Source organism: Sciurus carolinensis, chromosome X (assembly GCF_902686445.1).
Source record: "Sciurus carolinensis chromosome X, mSciCar1.2, whole genome shotgun sequence".
In the NCBI taxonomy this organism is placed as follows: Eukaryota; Metazoa; Chordata; class Mammalia; order Rodentia; family Sciuridae; genus Sciurus; species Sciurus carolinensis.
In genome coordinates this window covers 55,437,066-55,457,304 of record NC_062232.1, presented here as the reverse complement: position 1 = coordinate 55,457,304, position 20,239 = coordinate 55,437,066, and the positions used below count along the sequence as shown (strand labels likewise).

Below are 20,239 nucleotides of genomic sequence, written 5' to 3'. Positions count from 1 at the left end.
ACATAGAGCACACTGACTCTTTTTTTCTGCATGGCAGCTTCTTGTTATCTGAACACAAGGCTCATGGTGTCCCTCAGCATCTTGCTTCTCTAAGGTCACCACTGACCTAGTAAGGAGGTGGGGGTTATGGCTACAGTCCAGTTGGGAGGCCAATTGGCTGTCTTCTGTTCTTTACTGGTATTAACTATTGTTGGTATGGATAAACAAGAGCTGACACAAGACCTCTGTGCATTTAGCCTCCACCAGGCATGTCTTGGGGGATCCAGCCCTGCATCAGGGGCTTCTGGAAACCCAAGAGTAGTAAGAGATGTAGTTTTTTGAGGTGCTGGGGATGGAACTCAGGGCCTGGCAAATGTTAGGCACGCCTTTGCCACTGTGCTACATCCCCAGCCCAGAGATGTGATTCACATTGAGAGGAAACTCAGTCTGGTTAAGAGTACAAAATAGGTGTACTCTGGATGCTGTATATTGGGCTTACATTAGTGAGGTAGTAGCTACCCAGGAAGCATGTGGGAAAGGTTATTGTAAGAGCAGAGTGAGTGAAGCTCAGAATGGGAGACTCCGCAGATGCCCCCTTTGTTTCCTGGTGGCAGGATTCCAGAGGCATGGGCGATGTGGCAAGAGGATGGCTGGAGGGAATGTGGGCCCACATTATGGGAGTCTCCCACCAAGATCTCTTTGTGAAGGGTCTGACCCACTGCTTTGCCTCAGCCTCTGTCACTCCTAGCACCCATGGACTAATGAACTGAAAAATGGGGGGGGGGGGGGTTGGAGACAGTTATGGAAATAGAATGTTTTAGGATCATCAGTCTGTAAGGTGAAAGATGGAGAATGTGTGCTTTGTTTTTCGATAGGTTTGAAACTGTTCATTTTTCTCTCGCTGGTCCCTGTCCTCTTTCTATTTTCCTCCCTCCTGCTGCTGCGCAGCTCTCCTCTGGGCTCCGGCCGCAGCCCCCCTCCCTCTCAGTACCTTGCAACAGGCTCTGGAGATTGAGCTGCGCCTCGCGAAGCAGCTCCTCTACACTCGGGGGCCTGCCCGAGGAGAGGAACACGTTCACTGGCTGTCGCCATGACGACCTCGAGTGGGCAGTCGCTGTCGCATTTTCCCGACTCGAGTTAGCTGCAGCTAGGGAAGGAGAGAGTCAGTGAGAGGCGCAGCCGAGGAGGGGGCGGGGAGCGGCGCGCCACGGCCAGTGGGCGCCCGCGGTTCGCGAAGACCCGCCCCTGCGGGGGGGAGGGGGTGTGAGGCTGCGCTTAAAAGGCAGGGAATCGCCGTCCGCAAGATTTTTCCTCGACAGATCCTGCCGCAGTCCTCTCTCTCCCGCACCACCCGCCTCCGCCCGCCAGGCAGTCGCCGCGTCTCCTGTCCTGCGCTTGTGTCTCCTGGTCCTGCGCCGCCGCTCGTTCTCTTCGACCCCGGCCTTGAGGTAACGCGTCCCAGGCCGAGCCGCGGGGCCCTCCGCCCCGAGCGCCTGCTCTCAGTGCTCGCCCCGGTGGGTGTGGCCCGGCCTCTCCTGTGCCCCGCTGCCGCACTTCGGTTTCTTCTCGCGCCCCCGCCGCGGCATTTTGGCCTCCTCCCTGAGCCCCTAGCTCCCTGCCCCCACTGCCGGAGACAGAGCCCCTGAGCTAGTCAAGATGTCCGAGGCGGCAGGAAATCTCAATAGCCTCCGCATGGCGAATGTGGCCCTGCGAGAAGAATTAAATGCCCTTCGCGGGGAGAATGCCAATTTGGGCCTTCAGCTGGGAAGAGCCCTGGCCGAGGTTAATTCCTTGCGGGGCAATGTCTCCAGCTACATCCGCTGGCCAGTGCCCATAGTACCCGTTATTGCTGAGGAGAACTTTGAGTTCCCGCTCAATGAGATCGACGCCATTCCCGAGGGAGAGGTGCCCTTCTTGTGCTGGCCTCCCCCACGCACCGATCCCGAGTATGTCTCGGATGATCTTTTGATTAACGTGATCCAGGACTACAGCAACCCCGACGGGGTCAATGATCCTCCTCTGCCACCCAGCCCACCCCCGCCGGAGCTGCCCTCGCCCGCATCAAAGGAGCCGCCCCCGCAGCCCCTTCTGCCACCATTGGAGCGGCCTAACATACGGCCCTTTTCTGGCGATCCAGTCTACCTGGCTGAATTCCTGATGCGGCTAGAGACTTTCATAGCTGACCATGAGGATCATTTTCCCGGGGGTGCTGAGCGGGTGGCCTTTTTGATCTCCTTTTTCACTGGCCAAGCTAGGGACTGGGCCATCTCAGTCACCCAGGAAGGAAGCTCCCTGCGTGCCAACTTCCCGCGCTTCCTGGATGAAATCCGTAAGGAATTCTGTGGCCCCATCCCCCCACGAGTGGCTAAAAAGGCCATCCGCAAGCTCAAGCAGGGAGACTGTACCCTGGGCAGCTATGCAGATGCTTTTCAGTTCCTGGCCCAGTTCTTGTCTTGGGATGACTGCCGCCTCCAAAACCAATTCCTCAAAGGCCTGTCGGAATTCTTCCGAAAGGAGCTCTTATGGTCAACTGAAATGGCCGACCTGGATGAGCTGATTCTTGAGTGTGTGGAGATAGAAAGAAAAGTGCGTATCCCCAAGCCAATCCCGCTCCCTGGGGTTCGCAATGTCTTCTATCCTTTTGCTCCAAACCCTAATGAGGATGAAAGTGAAGATGAACAGCGCTACCATGAGGAAGAAGAAGATGGGATATGCAGGCACAGGTTTTCCCTGAAGGACCAGGAGAAGCACATGAGGGATTTCCGGCAAGAGATGACAGAGGAGGAGGAGGAGGAGGAGGAGGAGGAGATGAGGAAGGAGGAAGAAGAAATGAAAAAGGAGGAAGAGGAGGATGAAGAGGATGAAGATGATGAAGAGGATGATGATGATGATGATGAAGATGAGGATGAAGAGGATGAAGATGAGGAGGATGAAGATGAAGATGATGAGGATGAGAAGGAGGAGGAGGAAGAGGGGATGAAACAGAAAGAGGAGGAAGAGATGAAGAAGAATGAGGATGACAGTGAGAGTAAGGATGAGGAAGAAGACGAAATTGAGGTGGGGGGCCAGGAGCCAGGGCAGGAGCCAGAACAGGAGCGACAGAGGGGGCACACATATGGTGAGATAGAGCACGGGCCCCATCACCATGGGATCCACTCGATAGAAGAGCTGATGGAGATGGAGGAGCCTGTTCTTGTTGACACTTCAACTCAGACCATTAGCACCACCATTGGCTACCATGCTGAGAATTTCCTGGGTGCATCACCTCCAATAATACAGCCTAGCAGACGGAGGAACCAGAATCGAGTCCCACTTCTGGAGGGCCTTCCAGGTACCAATTCACCATTCTACAGCTCCCCACCACTGATTCGCCGTGCAGGTCGCTTGGGGCAACGTCAGATTCGAAGACGTCCCCCGGTGCTATTCCGCCTCACTCCAAGACAGGGGGGGCACCGAGCTGCTCGTGGCCGAATTCGCGTGTGAGTACTGGGGCGAATTGGCCACCTGGAACACACCCTTCTACTGCGTCCCCTGCCCCTGCTATTGCTGCCACACTTGCCCCATGTACTGACCAGTCCTTAAGGGAGTTCCAGACCTGCCCAAGCTGAAGAAGACCTGCAGAGTTTTAGACCATCTTGCAACCATGATCAGAGAGTGATATGTGCTCAGCCAAGGCCACTCAGAAAAGGAGAGGATAGCAAAGACTGTCCTCTTGGCATATACTGTGCTCAGTCCTGCCACAAGCTGGAGAGCAGGTTTCTGGGCCTGTTCCCATAAATGAACTGGTCACCCTTTTGTATTCCCCTCTAGTTGTGCCCAGCCTTCACTTCTCCTGCGTTTATTCACCCTGTGTTCTACAGTTTTATCCTCCAACTGGCTCACCAGAACTTCACCCAATGCCTCATTGATCTGCCCCAATGATTGAAAGGACAGGCTACATTGAACTCCTAAAGTCACTGAGGCCACTTACTAAATATAATGGACAGCAAGCAGGACGACACCGGGAAATGTGCCTAGAAGCCTATGCTTGTTTTATGCCACACCTCCAGCAGAAGGGCCTGGAAGAGGACCCTACATGTAGCCCAGTGAGAGTGTGCAAAGCCACATGTCAGATTGACAATTTGAGATTTGTTTGTCCTTAACTGACTGTGACAAGCTGCTTCCACTTCCAGTACTTGAGTTCACCTTTCTTCAGACTCCTATATTAGGGCCCTTGGATTGGCTTGGTCAAATCTGGGGCCTTCCTGGACATCCCCAGCAGACAGCTCAACAAGGCAGGCCCCACCCCTTTCCTTGATGGTGCCTAAAGAGGCAATTGGGGTGGTGGAATAGGAGGAGGAAGAAACCACATGACTGTTTCAATTACTAAAGAATAACTTTCTTTAGGGAATGGGATCTCCTTCCCCTGCCAGGCTTTGGACTCCAGCCCCTAGCCCAAGGTCTCTGCCAGCGACATTCTGTCCTAGAGGTTGCCCTCATTAGCCTTCCCTTCCAGGATAGTCAGAGAGAGAGAGACAGAGAGAGCCAGCCAGTCAGCCAGCCAGCCAGCCAGCCTATGGCCTGCTCCTTAACTCCTTCCAACTCTAAGGAGGAGAGTTGGAAGGTTGGCCCTACGGAGACTGTACCCAATGCAGCCTCACATCTGGGACACCTGCTGGGTTCTCACATGGGGGTCAATCTCTGGGCTGCTGCTGTATTTCAATTGGACAGTGAGGCTGAAGCGGGTGATCCCTCTTAGGCACTCCTGGGGCTCCCCAGTACAAACCCAGGTGCCCTTATAGAGAGACCTGCTGCTTGCCTTGGGTCCAGAAAACACTGCTTCTGCAGTGAAAAATACACATTTACTATGTCAGCTCTGGCCATGAAATGCCAGCCAAATTCACTGCTGGCCTGAACTGCCCCTGGACACTGAACTCTCTGCACAGTGCCTGGCAGCTGGGCAAGTGCAGCCAAAGTGTCTGTGGCCAGAGGGAAGAAAACAGTGAATGAAGTCTCTGTTCCTCACCGGAGTCTGACAGATAACCTCAGCCCAGCATTGGAATTTTTGGGCCTGGAGGCCAGAGGAAGGAGCTGGAGGAAGAGGAGTCACAGAGATCCAGTCCTCAGACTGGTTTCGGGTGAGATCTCTATTCATCAGTGGGAGGTAAGATGCCCTTTTGCTTATCTCTTTTGTTTCTCAGCCTGGGAATCAGTTGGGGTCAGGTTCCTGTAACCTGTTGCTACCTTTTAAAAAGGTTCCCCAGAGAAAAAAGTAAAACATAGGAAAATTGAAAAATAGAGAAAACCCTAAGGACAAAATACCCCCAAAACATGCAGCTGCCAAGTACTGTTAACAGTTTGCTGCCTTTCATTCTAGTGTGTTCTCACTGTGTCTTTTCAAAGCTGAGATCATCCTGCTAGCTCTCCATCCGCAGGATTTAAAATGGCTGCCACCTCTGCCATCATGGATACTGAATAATTTATTTAAGCATCCTCTTAAGTTATTAGACATTTCAGTTGTTGGGGTTTTCCCCATTGCCAGCAGGGCAGAAGTAAACAACCTTTATTTGTTTTTCAGCTTGTCCTCAGGAGAGAGTTCCAGAAGGGGAACAGCTATTCATTGAGGCCGTGGATCCTGTTTGCTGATGTCGACATGCTGGCCCTGCTGTCTGTGAGCTTGTGGAGAAGTGCAAAGGACAGGTGCCTTGCACCCCCACTTCCAGGGACCCCTCAGCACAGGCCCTGCCTGTTCCCATGGTGCTCACCCTGAACCCTTGTAGCCTCAGCCAGGGAGAGAGTGGATGAGCAGTGAGCTGGTTTCTGGACCTCTGGGGGCAGAGGGGGCTTGGGCTTCCCTTTGACCCTCTCCCCGCTTTCCCAGATCTTCAATATTTGTTGTGATGTGACAGCCACAAGAGCTGTAAGAGGAACTATGAGCTTTGGGTGCTCCCTTGGGTTGAAAGAGGGGTGGGGGGTGGGTGGGAAATGCATGCGGGGGTATGAAGGCAGCCCAAGGATTCCCAGAGGCTTGGGAGGAAACCCCTTTGAAATAAATGTTATTGTTGTTATTGTGTTATTGTTGCACTACTGTGTTGTGAAGATAAGAAATTGCTCTGTACGCTAAAGCTTTCTCTCCTCAATAAAAATATAAAGGGTGTGTAAAGATTGTGTCTCTCTGTGTTATTGAGCAAGCAGAGATGGGTACCCAGTAGGCATGAGGTACTTTCTAGGCACCCTGGCTGAATCAACTCTCACCTGAAACCTTGAAATTCTTAGTTGAGCAAAGGGAGGCTCAAGGGAGCTGCCTATAGGCTTACACTTTTGTGGATGGCAGAAATTGTTGCGAGGGAAATAGAAGCACAGGACATCTTGAAAAATTGCATTAGTTTTGCCTGTGCGCGCGCACACACACACACACACACACACACACACACACACACACACTGGACTTTGCAAGAAGGGAAGGAAGCCAGGCAAAGTGGGTAGGGAGGAAGGCCCTTCCACTTTAGGGCACTAGGTGGTGCTATGAGATGCCAGTGAGCTAGTTAGTGAAAATTTAGAAACACAAAACCCCAGAGCAGTTCATCAGTGGCCCTTCCAGCAAGATCTCTCTGCTCCTCACACTCTGTGGGGTCAGAAGAAACTGAATTCAATTCTGGGATTTGTCCAAGTTCCCTAGACATTTTTTCCCCTGGGGAAATGTGTGGGGAATGCTCATTAATCCCCCATTAGTTCTGTACCAGGCTCTTCACATCTGTCATCTTCCTTCATCCTGCGGGGCAGGCACTATTTTCACCTTCACCCTCTAAATGAGGACACAAGGAGAGAAGTCACTGCCCCATGGGTGACAGGTGGTGAATGGCTCCATCACAGCCCCACAGTTGCTAATTAGTCAGCCCCTGGGCACTTAGCCTCCCCCACCTCAGCCCCCACTTCGCTAGTCTTTCTGTGTAATAGGTCAGGCTGGTCTGGTTCTGCCCTGCCTTGCTTCTTTCCCCAGCTTGAAGAATTCCAGTGGAGATACAGCTCTCATTTCTGAGGCACATTTGCCTTGCACCCTTAAGAGGAAGAAAGGAAGGAAAGAAAAAGTGAGGGAGGAAACCAGCATGTTTCTGATCATGTCATGCCCTTTCACCAGCATCATCTAATTTCATTGCCAAAATATTTCAGTGAGACAGGTAATGTTGTCTCCTTTTAGAGCTGAAGGACCTGACTCGCCGAGATTTTAGGTTCCATGGGGGACTCCAGGTTCTTTGTGACTTGCAAATCCTTGCTCTCAACTCTAGTGCACCATGCTGTCTCCCACGAAAACCCCCTGACAAGCTCAATCTTCAGCCTGACTGGATTTCGAATCTTGCCAAAGCAACCAAGTATGTGTCAAGTGCACTGTCTCTTGAGGCTCTACAAAACCCAGCCAGGTGGTCATTTGTCCTGCAGGGAAAGGCCTCTCAGGAAGGCAGGTCAGTGGCAGTGCTGAACATGTGGCTGACAGCCCTTTTTGGGGACAGATGGAGCTATGGGGCTGTGAGCTGCCTCAGTGAGCACTGGGGCTCCCTCTTAGACTTCAGGGGGTCAGAAAAGGTCTCTAGCACTCCTGGAATATCTCATGATATCACAGGTAAGGATAAGTGATCCCAGTTTGTGTAAAGACCAATCAGAGAAGGTGGGAGAAATTAAGAAAAATAGAATCATCCTTGCTTTAACCCTTCAGCTGGAAGCCCTGTGCAGCTAGGGAAAAGAACCTGGCATTTCAGTCCAGCCCTGTTACTGATTCCATTTGGGATCTGGGAAAAGTCCCATCCCCTCTTTGGCCTCATCTGTTTTGCCACTGTTGAATCCCTGGGGCCCAGCACATGGCTTGGTACACAGTAGGATCTCAACACTAGTCTGGCACAGAAATGAAGATGTGAGTGAGTGAATGGGCCACTGGATGGAGACCTAGAGGAAGCTTGCTAAGGGCATCTGCAGACGGCATGAGGCTTAGCATACTAGAGGATTCCCTCCAAAATGGAATCAGGAGGGAATCTCCCTCACCTGCAAGGATATATTGACGTGAACTTTATTAGGGGCAAATGTGAAATCTTACAGTCAGGTTCAGAAATCCAACTTCAGGAGCCTGAGTGGGGGAGATATGGCTTAGAAGCACGTGAAAAAGAATGTGGGTGTATGTGGGCTCAGAATGAATTAGCAGATTGACAGGACTGTCAGAGATGCTAATGCATTTCTGGGCTGCTGGAAGCATCTAGAGGTGGACAGGCCCCACCTGGGGTCCTGGCTGTCTAATAGAAGGGGACCAGGTTGCACCTCACAGGATCCTTTTCGCATTTCGGAGCAAGGAAATACCAGAATTGAGGAAAAGAAGGAGGGAAAGGGGGAGGTAGTAGAAGGGTGATCAGGATGGTGATGGGTCCTCAAACCTTTCCAAGGGCTGGGGGAAGGCAGAGAATATCTTGCTATGTGTGAAGCAGGCTAGATGGTTGTACTCACTCTTTTTAAAAAGTGAGGGAACGGGCAGCCAAGAGGTCAAGCAACTGGTTCAAGGTCACTGGCCTCATATCTGGAGTTTGACCTTGAAACCCAGCAGTCTGGCATCCAGAACTGGTGCTCTTAAACTCTACCCTCCACCCTGACTGAGGCTGACAGAAACAGAATCTCCAGGAATTTCATTTCTAAAAAGCTCCTGAGGCAGTTCTAATGCCCAGTCCAGCCCAAGGCTTGGGGACTAACTAGTCAAGCGACATTCAATGGCCAGTTTGGTTCTGAGCCTTCCTATACAGTTCCCAGAGCAGGAACCAGCCCAGAGACCCAGTTCTATCAACCTAGGAAGTGATGGAGAAATAAATGTACTAAGATTCCCCAGTATGTACCATGGTCTGATGCAAACTTGCCTCTCCTGCACACCTACCTCAGATAGCTACTGATACCCTCTTGAGAGAAATTGTGCCATAGGGTAGGTGCTGAAGTCTTGTCTTGGGAAACTAGGTCCATGAGAGCCAAAGCCTGTGTCCTTGACCACCAGAACTGGCTCATGAGGCTGGGGGAAGGGCTGTGTGAGCTCCTCCAGGGGATAAGCACAGGCGTTAACAAGCCCAGAGACTACACTCAAATGGGGGGGGGATCCATCTCCCGCTAGCACTTCCTGCATCCTGCCCAGACTAGGGAAAGCTCAGCAGGCCACCTCTCCCCAGGGACTCCATGCAGAAACACAAAGCCCAGAGTTCTTCGTTGCCCTGGTAACAACGGGACCTACTTGGAAGAATACAGTCTCTTAAAGGCTTAAAAGGGTGGATATTTCCTTTGACAGAGAGCAGGCCCTGACCTGCTCCCTGCACCCCCCTCCCCTTCCTGTCAGCCACACACACATGGGGCCCCTCACCTCAGCAACTCTTCTACTGGGGATGGGGGTGGGGTGTGTATGTGCTGGAAAGCAGGGCCCTGGCTTTTTATTCTGTTCTCACTGTGGGCTGTTAATGTGAGAAAGAAGCTAAAATGGAAAGTGTTAATTCCTGGCAATGGCCTTGTGGCCCAAGGAAGCCTCATCTTGTAGAACCCCCACAACAGAGCCTGAGGAAGGTAAGTATTCTCAGCAAGTCCGGTCTTCCTCCCCATTTGCTGTGCAGAGATAAGATTTGTCTGGGTATGGGACAGGGTGGAGGTGTCCAGAAGCTTAAGACTTCTCTCTCTTACTTCAGCATCTCTTTCTCCCCCTTCTGAATTACTGAAGTAGCTCCCTGGTAGTCTACCTGGCCTCTAACCTCTACTTCAATCAATCCATCTTCTATAAGCCTGTGTAGTGGTGTTGCAGGGGTGCCATGATGGTCCTTTGAACTCACAGATTTAGGCTTGTTGTTCCTATACAAAAATCCTTCAATGGCTTCCCTTCCTTAGAGGAAGACTCGTGGACCAGATTCTGACATTCTTCACTATCTGGTCATAATCCAACCTTGCCATCTCATCTGCCCATGCTATCCTCCTTCCTTCTCTTCAGTCCAAACTCCAGACATTGTGAATGAGTTCCTTATTTAATTCACATACCAGGCCCTTTCATGCCACTGGGCCTTTGAACATCCCATTTTCTTTGCCTTAAAAATTCACAAACATTCTGGGCACAACTGTAGTCCTAGTCACTTGGGAAGCTGAGGCAGGAGAATCACCTGAGCCCAGGAGTCCAAAACCAGTCTGGGCAACATAGTGAGACCTTGTCTAAAGAAGAGAGAGAGAGAGAAAGAGAGAGAAATTTACAAACACTCTAGGGCCCATTCTGAGGTAGAAGAAATAAGAAATAGGTAGAAAGGAGACACAAAGGAAGGATGAGAAAACAATTGGGGGGGGGCGCGGTACCTGGGATTGAACTGATGGGAGCTTTATCTTTGAATAGAGCAACATCCCTAGCCCTTTTTTAAATTTTTTATTTTGTGACAGTGTCTCACTAAGTTGCCCAGTTTGGCTTCCAACTCATAGGCCTTCTATCTGAACCTCCTGAATAGGTAAGATTTCAGACATGCACCACCACTCCTGGCAAGAAAATAGGATTTTAATTCAGAAGTTCGGCATACTTTTCCAGGTCTGTCACTCCTGGAGCCTGTCTCCTTTCCAAGCCTGTTAGTCCCAGATTTCTGGGAAATTTGTAAATCTATCTGCATTGTTAATCTTTGCTTGTAGAATAAGCAAAGAAAGACATTTTGAGGAACCTATAATTTAGGGGACTTTCTGGTGCTATCTATAAGTCAGATAATGACGACCACCTCAGCCTAAGGATCCTGAGATTGACTAGACCACCAGAAACTGTCTTGAGATCACTGGACTAATATCATTCCTGCGTATCATTCCATACCCACCCCTCATCAATGTCCTTTAAAAGAAGAGTCATGAATCCCCAAAATGCATCTCTCACTCTTGAGATGGCCCTCATTGCATTCTGTCTTGAATGTGTATTCCTTGCTTTACCCCCAAAGGCATCTCTCTCGAAATCACCCCAATTCTCCCTTGAATAATTATCTACTTCCCTAAATGAACTTCTCTGTATGCCTCTGAATGGCCTGTGCTGAAATTCTTTTTTGTCATATATACCAAAAAGACTACTGGTCCTGAGTCAAGTTCCTGCTTCTCTCGGGGAACTCCTTGGACCCTTCTTCAGAGACACATTTTCTCCCGTGACAACTCCACCCAGCAATCTTCTCCTCAGCTTCTTCCATGAAGTTGCCTCCACTCTGCAGAAAAGCCCCATCCTTCCCGAGTTTCCACTCAGCCCACTACCCCTGGTCCCACTGGCTTGAGCCATAACAGCAAAGGCTGGCCCATAATTACAATGTAAACTCATGGCTGCAAGGTTGATAATCAGTATGAGAGTGTGAGAATATGGTCTTGTCTCCTTTGCAGACGGAGGCTGCATTGGCAATAACTTGGATTTTTGTTTTTGTTTTTTGGTACTAGGGATTGAAACAACCAGGGCACTTAACCACTGAGCCATATCCCTAGCCCAGTTTATTTTTTAATTTTGAGACAAAGTATCAATAAGCTGTTGAGGTTGGCCTCAAACTTGAGATGCTCCTGCCTCAGACTCCTGAGTCACTGGGATTATAGGCATGTGCCACTGGCTGGCAGTAGTCTTTGGAAGGAGGACTGGCTCCCTAAGACTTGGCCAAGGGCTAATGGCATGCAAGTGAAGCTGGGACCCCCCCAGAAAATGTTGGCAATGTGAACAGTAGTGACAAGCAGGGATGAAGAGGCAGGAGCTTACAGAGTAGGTTGCTCCTTCCCAGCTGAGCTCCCTGTTGATGACCACCATTTCTTTGAAGTTCATCACGCCTTTCAGTGATATAGTAGAGAGTGACCTCTGCTGGACTTGTGAGTCACCCAGACTTGGTTTTGAATCCTGGCTCTTCCACTCCCTTGCTGTGTGCCCTTGAATTGACTGCTTTACTTCTCTAAGCCTTAGTCTCCTTTTTCTGAAAATGAAGGTAATAATAAAATATATTCATAAGCTCATTTATATGAACCAGGAATAATAAAAACAGCTAGAACTTTGTTAGCCCTGACTGTGGGGGGGCACTAACTGCTTAACATGAATTAATCATCACAACCACCCTATAAGGTAAGTATTGTTATTATCCCGCCTTTGGTACATTAAGAAATGAGGCACAGTGCTTGGGTTGTGGCTCAGTGGGAGAACACTTGCCTAGCATGTGTGAAGCCCTGGGTTTGATCTTCAACACCACATAAAAAAATTAATAATATAATGGTATTGTGTCCATGTACAACAAAATAATATTTAAAAAAGAAAAAGAAATGAGGCACAGGTTGGGAATGCACTTCAGTGGTAGAGCACATGCAAGGCCCTAGTTTCAATCCCAGCACAGAAAAATAAATAAATAAATGTCACAAAAGGTTGAACCTGTCCAATGTCATAGCACAAGCATGCAATTTCTTTTGAATCCTGCAGTAAAATAGGCAAAGTTCTGTGGCTCAGGAATGAAGCTCAAGATCCAGGGCAGGGACTTAACCATTTTTAGGTCATGTATCCCTCTGCAGTTTGGCAAAACCTCTGGACCCCTTCTCAGAATAACATTTCCATGTGCGAAAAATAAAATATGTAGAATTACAGAGCAAATCATTCATACCAAAATGGCTATAAAGTATTTTTATCATTGTGGTCCAATTATATCACTACTCTAATAATGCAATCACTCACAAGATTTAGTAGTGAGTATATAGATTAGAAATATTGAAATAATGGTGAGCAGAAATGATTTTTTTGGTATGTTGCTAAGGATTGAACCCAGGATGCCACACATTAAGCAAGTGCTCTACCACTGAGCTACATCCCCAGCCCAAAGGTGATTTTTTAGGATTCTTATAACAACTGTGATGAGATTTGAAAATATTTGTGATTTCTGTTGGTGACAGAGTCACAGATACTATTAACACAATTATGATTTGTTGCCTACATTCATAATGTGGGGAAATGCTAAATTTCAGTTTGTGGTTAGTGGAGAAGAGATCAAATAATTTTCCCATCCAAGTTCACAGACCCCCTAAGTTCTTTCCACACACCACTTGGAGGTCCAAGGAGCTCAAGTTCAGAAGCCCTGCCCTAGGGTGTCTGAGAAAAGACAATGGCTTCCCTGTCAGCTATGGGGACAAGCTAGGGGCTGGCAGAGGGACAAGTGTTGTGGTTTCTCTTTCAAGAACTGTTTACAGAAATCATAAAGTCTGGCAACTCCTTCTTCCTCTTGGTCTTGAGTCAGCAGCCAAGGGTGGGGCTAAGACTGTCACACTTGGTTTGAGTTTCAAGCTCACGACGCACCCATCCCAAAGAGTTGATTTGTTGCCATTTCCTTGCAGGGAAATGTTGGTGAATTTTGCTTCATCTTAAAATTGCTTGCACAAACAGATTTCCCATTAGTCTGGAAATAATCTTGAAGTGGACATATTGTTGGCTCTAAGACATTTTCTGAACTAATGAATGCTTTTACCCTAGCACCCAACCAAGCTTAGGGCTTGCAGAGAGAAGAGGAAAGATTACCAACTGGGTCAGGTACACCAGAGCACCAGTCAGAATTGGTACTTGCCCAAAATCCCAAGTGCTTTTTCCTGACTTCCTGACTTTCCCACCTGTCAGCAGAGTTCCTGCCAACCAGGGTAGCACTGTCCTGGGCACTACTATAACCAATGAGACATATGATTAAAACAGCAGGAAGCCTTGGCTTTGCTTATTTTGTCTGTTTCCATTCAAGACTCAATGGTGAGCAATGCTCATGAAGACCAGGTCCCAGGCCTACCCACAATGCCTTGCTTAGGAGTTTCAGTTGGCCAGGGTCCAATGCCTTCTGCTCTTCTCCAGGCCCTCATATTTATTGAGAAATGAATAACAATTGACTGATGGCCATGTACTAAAAACATTGTAGCTTAATTTCCACAATGAGAGGGTAGGAGTGTGAGAGCCATGTACACCAAAGCAACTGGCTAATAAAGAAGCTGATTCAGAATGAATTTACTTCAGGTAGCAGAGGGAACAGAACAATATGCTTTGGGGTTCAGGTTGAGAACTCCACAAGCAGGAATGTTGAGAAGACTTATTTTCTTGACTATAAAAGACATAGAAATATGTTCTTAGGTTGGCCAAGGTTCTCAAACATAGGCAGAAGGAGGTTAAGAGTCAAACGGGAATCCAGAAGAATTTTGGTGAGCTAGATTGATCAAGAATAAGAGACACAAGTCCCTCGATTAGTAAAATCAGATATGAAACAGGGGATACTAAAATCAACCTTGTAGAAACAAAAAGGGTTAGAAAGGAAAATACTACAAACAATTGTACGACAAAAAATTAAACAACTTAGATGAAAAGCCTAAATTCCTAGAAAGAAAAAAAAAAACATAGAAAATGACTAAGGAAGAAATAGAAACTCCAAATAAACCTACAACAAATAAAGAGATCAAATCAATAATCAAAACTACTCACAGGTTAGGGATGTAGCTCAGTGGTACAGTGCTTGCCTAGCATGCTCAAGGCCTGGGTTCTATCCCCACCACTGCGAAAACTAAACAACAAAACAAAACAACAACAAATTCCAAAACTACTCACAAAAAATAGCCCAGACATAGAAGACTTCATTGATAAATTCTACCAAATATTTAGAGTTAAAGTCAATTCTTCACACACTCTTTCAAAATGTAGAAGAGGTAACACTTCTCAACACATTCTGTTAGGCCAACATTATCCTGATACTAATACTGACAAAAACATCAAAAGAATAGTACAGACCAATATCTCTTGTCAATATGGATGCAAAAATCCTCAACAAATATTAGCAAACCAAATCCAGTAATATATAAAAATGATCATATACCATTACCAAGGGGGATTTTCCCAGGAATGCAGGGTCATTTTAACATCTGAAAATCAACGAATGTAATATATCATATCAATAGAAAAATGGCTGGGGTTGTGGCTCAGTCAGTAAAGTGCTCAACTCGCATATTTAAAGCACTGGGTTCGATCCTTAGCATCACCTAAAAATAAATAAAATATGTGTCCAACTACAACTAAAAAATATTAATAAAAAAGTAAAACCAAAATCAACATGATATTCTTTGTAGGCACAGAAAAAGTATGATAAAATGTTCAACACTCTTTTGTGATAAAAACGTTCAACAACCTAAGAATGGGACCTTCCTTAACCTGTCAAAAGGCATCTATGAGAAACCCACATTAACATTACACTTAAGAGCAAAACACTGGATGTTTTCCCCTTAAGATCAGGAATAAGACAAGTGTGTCCACTCTCACCACTTCCATTTAGCATTGTACTGGAGGTCATAACCAGAGCAATCAGACAAGAAAAAGAAATAAAAGACATATGATTGAAAACGAAGAAGTAAACTTTATTTGTAGAGATTACATGATCTCAAATATATAGTAAATTCTAAGAAATTCACTAAAATCTATTGAACTAATATGATCAATAAGATTGTAGGCTAGAAAATCAATATAAAATTGTATTCCTACATACTTGCATTGAACAACCTGAAAATTCCATTTATAACATCATCAAAAGAATAAAACACATAGGAATACATTTAACAAAAGTGGTGCAAAACTTGCGCACTGAAAATTATGATACATGAAAAATTAAAAATGAAAACAAATGGAAAGACATTACATGTTCATGGATAAAAATTCTTAATATTGTTAAGATGCCAATATTCTTCAAATTGACGTAAGATTAAACACAATTCCTATTAAAATCCCTATTTCTTTGTAGAAATCAACAAGCTGATCCTGAAACCCATATGGAAATTTAGAGGGCCCAGAATAGCTAAAACAATCTTATAAAAGAATGAAGCTGGAGGATTCACACTTCCCAATTTCGAAATTATATACAAAGCTATGATAATTAAAATAGTGTTTTGCTAATCTAAGTATGGATATATTGCTCAATGGAACAGAACTGAGAATCCAGAATTAAACCCACACATTTATGGCCAATCAATTTTTGATAATGGTATCAATTCCATTCAATGGGGAAATAATAGTTTTTCAGCAAGTGATCCTGGGGTAACTAGATTTTCAAATGCAAAAGAATGAAGTTGGAATTCATTCTCATGCACACATTAAACTCAAAATGAATCAAAGACCTACATTTAATGGCTAAAACTATAAAATGTAGATGGAAACAGGCATAAATCTTCAAGACCTTGGATTAAGCAAAGATTTCTTAGATGTAACAGTAATAGTACCATGGACAAAAATAGACTTCATCAAAACTTTAAAAATTTTGTTACAAATAATACCATCAAGAAAGTGAAAAGGCAGCCTACAGAATGTGAGAAAATATTTGCAAATCATATTTGATAAGATATTTTGATCTAGATCATATATATATATCTCACAAATCAATAATAGAATGACAAATAATCCAAGTAAAAATCTGGCAAAGGATTTAAAAAGACATTTCTTCAAAGAAGATATACAAATGGCCAACAAACACATGAAAAGATACTTAACATAATTACTCATTGGGAGAATGCAAATAAAAACCATAATGAGATACCACTTCACATATACCAGGATAGCTATAATCAAAAAATGCTGGTGAGAATGTGGAGAGACTAGTACCCTCATACAGTGCTGGTGGGAATGGTTTAGATACTTTGGAAAACAGTCTGGCAGTTCCTTCAAATGTTACAGAGCAACCTTATGACCCAGCACCTCCAGTCCTACACATACACCTAACAGACTTGAAAATATATGTTCACACAAAAACTTGTACATGAAAATTCATGACCACATTAATCACCATAGGCAGGAAGAGGAAGCAATCCAAATGTACATCAACTGGTGAGTGGATAAATCAATAAGTAAAATATGATCTATTCATACAACAGAATTTATCAAGCCATAAAAAGGAATGAAGTATTGATACATTCTACAATATGGATGGACCTTGATAACATCATGCTATGTGAAAGAAGCCCATTGCAAAATACCACGTAGTCAATGATTCCATTTCTATGACATGTCCAGAATAGGCAAATCCATAAAGATAGAAAGTAGATCAGTGTTTGAATAGGGCTAGAGTGGGGCTTGGGGGGAAATGGAGAGTGACTGTGAAAATGGCCACAGAGTTTCTCTTTCGGGTGATGAAATTGTTCTAGAATTGATTGTGGTGATAGCTGCACAATTCTCTGAATTTAGTTTAGTACAGTATAAACCTACTGAATTATACTCTTTAAGTGGATGAATTGTATGGTGTATTCATGCTTTGTCTCAATAAAACTGTTACCAAAAAGAAGGAAAAGGAAGAAGAGGAAGGAAAAGGAGAAGGAAGAGAAGGAGGAGGAGGAGGAGGAGGAGAAGTAGTAGCAGTAGTAGTAGTGGTAGTTTGGTTTGGGCCCAGTGGTGCAGGCCTGTAATCCCAGAAGCTTGGAAGGCTGAGGCAGGAGGATCACAAGTTCAAAGTCAACCTCAGCAACCTAGCCAAGGCCCTAAGCAACCTAGTGAGACACTGCCTCAAAATAAAAATAATTAAAAATGGGCTGGGGATATAGTTCAGTGATAAATTGCCCATGGTTTCAATCTCTAGTACAAAAAAAGAAAAAAAAATTTAAAAAGAGGTTTGGTGAGTCAAAAATATACCATAATATCACACTGAAGCATCAAATCAAAGGTCACAAAATGTGATTAGGACAGCTATGTGACAAACTGCAAACATTCTACTTCGTCAGAATAGATCCCACACAGGTTTGGGATATACACATGTATAAACAGATATGATACCATTAAAAGTAAAGTGGTTACTGGGGTGCAAAGAAATATACCATAGAGACAAGCACCACACTCTGGCCTTAGTAAACTAGCAAGAGTGTCTACTTTCTAGGGATCACAGATTAAAAGGGGAAAGTGGGGCTGAGTGTAGCATTCGTGGTTGGAGTTTCACCACATATCCATTCCACCCATTCCAGTCAGCTGAGCTGGCTCTTGATTTTGCAATGCTATAGTTGCCCTATGCTAGAAGTTCACAACGCAGTCAGGACCTAGAAATTACAGATATGGAGGTGGCAAGATGGAGACATAGAGCTCACTGATTAGCTGGCTGTACTTATACCTTTGCAGATGGAGATCTACTTGAAGCTTCACCAAATAGTTCAGACTTTTCCACAGCAACAAGCCACAAGCAAGTTCACACAGGTTCCAAGACCACATGGCGCTCAGCCGAACTCTTTCTCCCTTTCTGAGGATGAGTCCATCTCCCAGCCCCATGGCTACCCCCAAGTTGTCCTCACTGGGGTCAGCCATGTTTGCTACTATTAAGCTTTCCAAGGTGGACCAGATTCCTGTTCACATCTCTTGCCCTTATAAACTTGAGGAATCTTGGGTTTGATTCTGGTCTGATGCCACCTGATGAGCCCAGAACAAATCTCCTGCCTAAGTGGAGTTGGGCCTCATGTATGGCAGTCCTATATCATGAGAACTCTAGAATAATCTTTACTTCAACTCTGCCAATTGTTTATCCATGATCCATTATGTTTTTTTCTTGTCCAACTGAAATTATTTAATATTTGTATTCCAAAGATATATAAATAACCATATTTCTTTTTCTCTTCTCTCTCCCCCACCACCCTGCTTTGTGGTCTGGGGATCAAACACAGAGCCTCAAGTATGCTAGGCAAGCACTCAACCACTACTCTATGTCCTCAGTCTTAATCACATTTCAAAAGTTTGTGATTAGAGAAAGAAATCACAAAGAAATCACCCAAGTTCATATGCAGATATATTAATGACAATTTTATACCATTTTTTTTTTACTTATCAAATCACAGAAACTTTACTACCCAGTTAAATTTACTGTCATGCTAAGGGAACAACCTTATGAAGCAGGTGCTATTATTTCCTTCATGTCACAGATGAAGAAACTGAGACACTGAGAATTTAGAGGGCTTGTCCCAGATCATCCAGCTATAACCCAGCTATAATCTGTTGCCTGAATTTGTGCTCATAACTCCTTGGGGAATAACAAACACTGGTGTGCATCAGAATTCCCCGGAAGGCCTGTTGAAACACAGAATGTTCTGCCCCACTTCCAGAAATTCAAGTGAGGTGGTCTGGGGTAGGGCCCAGGAATCTGCATTTCTAACAAGTTCCCAAGGGACACTGATGCTGTAATGCTAGGACCACCTTTTGAAGACTACTTTCCTGTACTATGCTGCCTCTGATAGTAGCACACAGGTCAGAGATACCTTGAAGTCAGACCTGTCCATACAGTGGCTAAGAAGGGGGAAATTACTTGTCATCTGCCTTTCTCTTCTTCTTCCCTCATCCCTCCTTCTGCACTGGCAGTGCATCCACTGAGCAGCTCCACATCACAAGGGGATTGTCGTATTCATGCCAGCCTCAGACTCAATTAGCTAAATGCAATCCCATCTATTAAAAGGACTGATAAATCAGTCCGTGGCCGTCAGGCTGCCCCAGCTACTGCTGAATTAAATGCCCATGCTGTCACTTGTCTGGTGCTTGCAGCCAATTGATCTCACAGGTTAATAAGATTAACTTAAGATTAACTCAGCCAGACTGCCTGCAGCTTCCTTTGTTCCTCCAAACTTGAGGAAGTTAAGGATTGTCCTTGGTGAAAGAAGGTTTGGTCCCCCTCCTAAAAGAGCAGACTTCTGGGAGAGTAAGGGTCTCTTTAGAGAGTGAGTTTCATTAACTAAGCCAAATTTGGTTTTGTGATCTGCAGATTGAAACTAACTCATCTGAAAGTTGATTGGTGAGCACGGGGAACTAACCAATTTGACATCAATAAGGAAGAAAAGATTTGTACATCTGACTAGGAAAAAAAAATCATTGTGTTCCTGGGGAAAGAAGGTAACCCCTGGAGTTGGAGACATCTGGTTTGAGACTGCCTCAATATGACTTAGCTGTTCATCCTCTCTGAACCTAGGTTTCCTCATTGATAAAACATGCCAGGAGTACCTCCTCCTGTGTGCATTCCAGAGCAATTAAAGGATCATAAGGTCCAAAATAATGTTTGGATCCCAGAAACACCTAATGGTTGCTGGCCTTTTGATGGCCCTTAAAGGTCATGACCTAAGGACACAAATCAGGAATGAAGATCAGAGCTGAGAGTGATAGATGTAGCCAGGACACTGAGTTAAAAACAGTCTTTCCTCTTTAACTTCCCTCCCCACAATATCTGCTTATATCCTTGCCCTTCATGGAAGTCACTTCTGCCAAGCAGTCCACCTTATGTGCCACCCACATTCCACTTCAGGGATAAACGAC

The 20,239-nt window shown here is 45.6% G+C and overlaps 1 protein-coding gene across 2 annotated transcripts in view; it reads right to left on the bottom strand.

The window, feature by feature from the left end:
- Positions 1-20,239, bottom strand: part of Nhsl2 (NHS like 2) — a 79,842-nt gene that overhangs the window by 20,741 nt on the left and 38,862 nt on the right. Inside the window, exon 2 of one of the 2 annotated variants that reach the window (XM_047535532.1) lies at positions 971-1,126. The exons of the other annotated variant lie outside the window; for it this stretch is intronic. Within the exon in view, the coding sequence (XP_047391488.1) occupies positions 971-1,126 (156 nt within the window). The remainder of the gene's footprint in view (positions 1-970; positions 1,127-20,239) is intronic. 2 annotated transcript variants of the gene reach the window in all.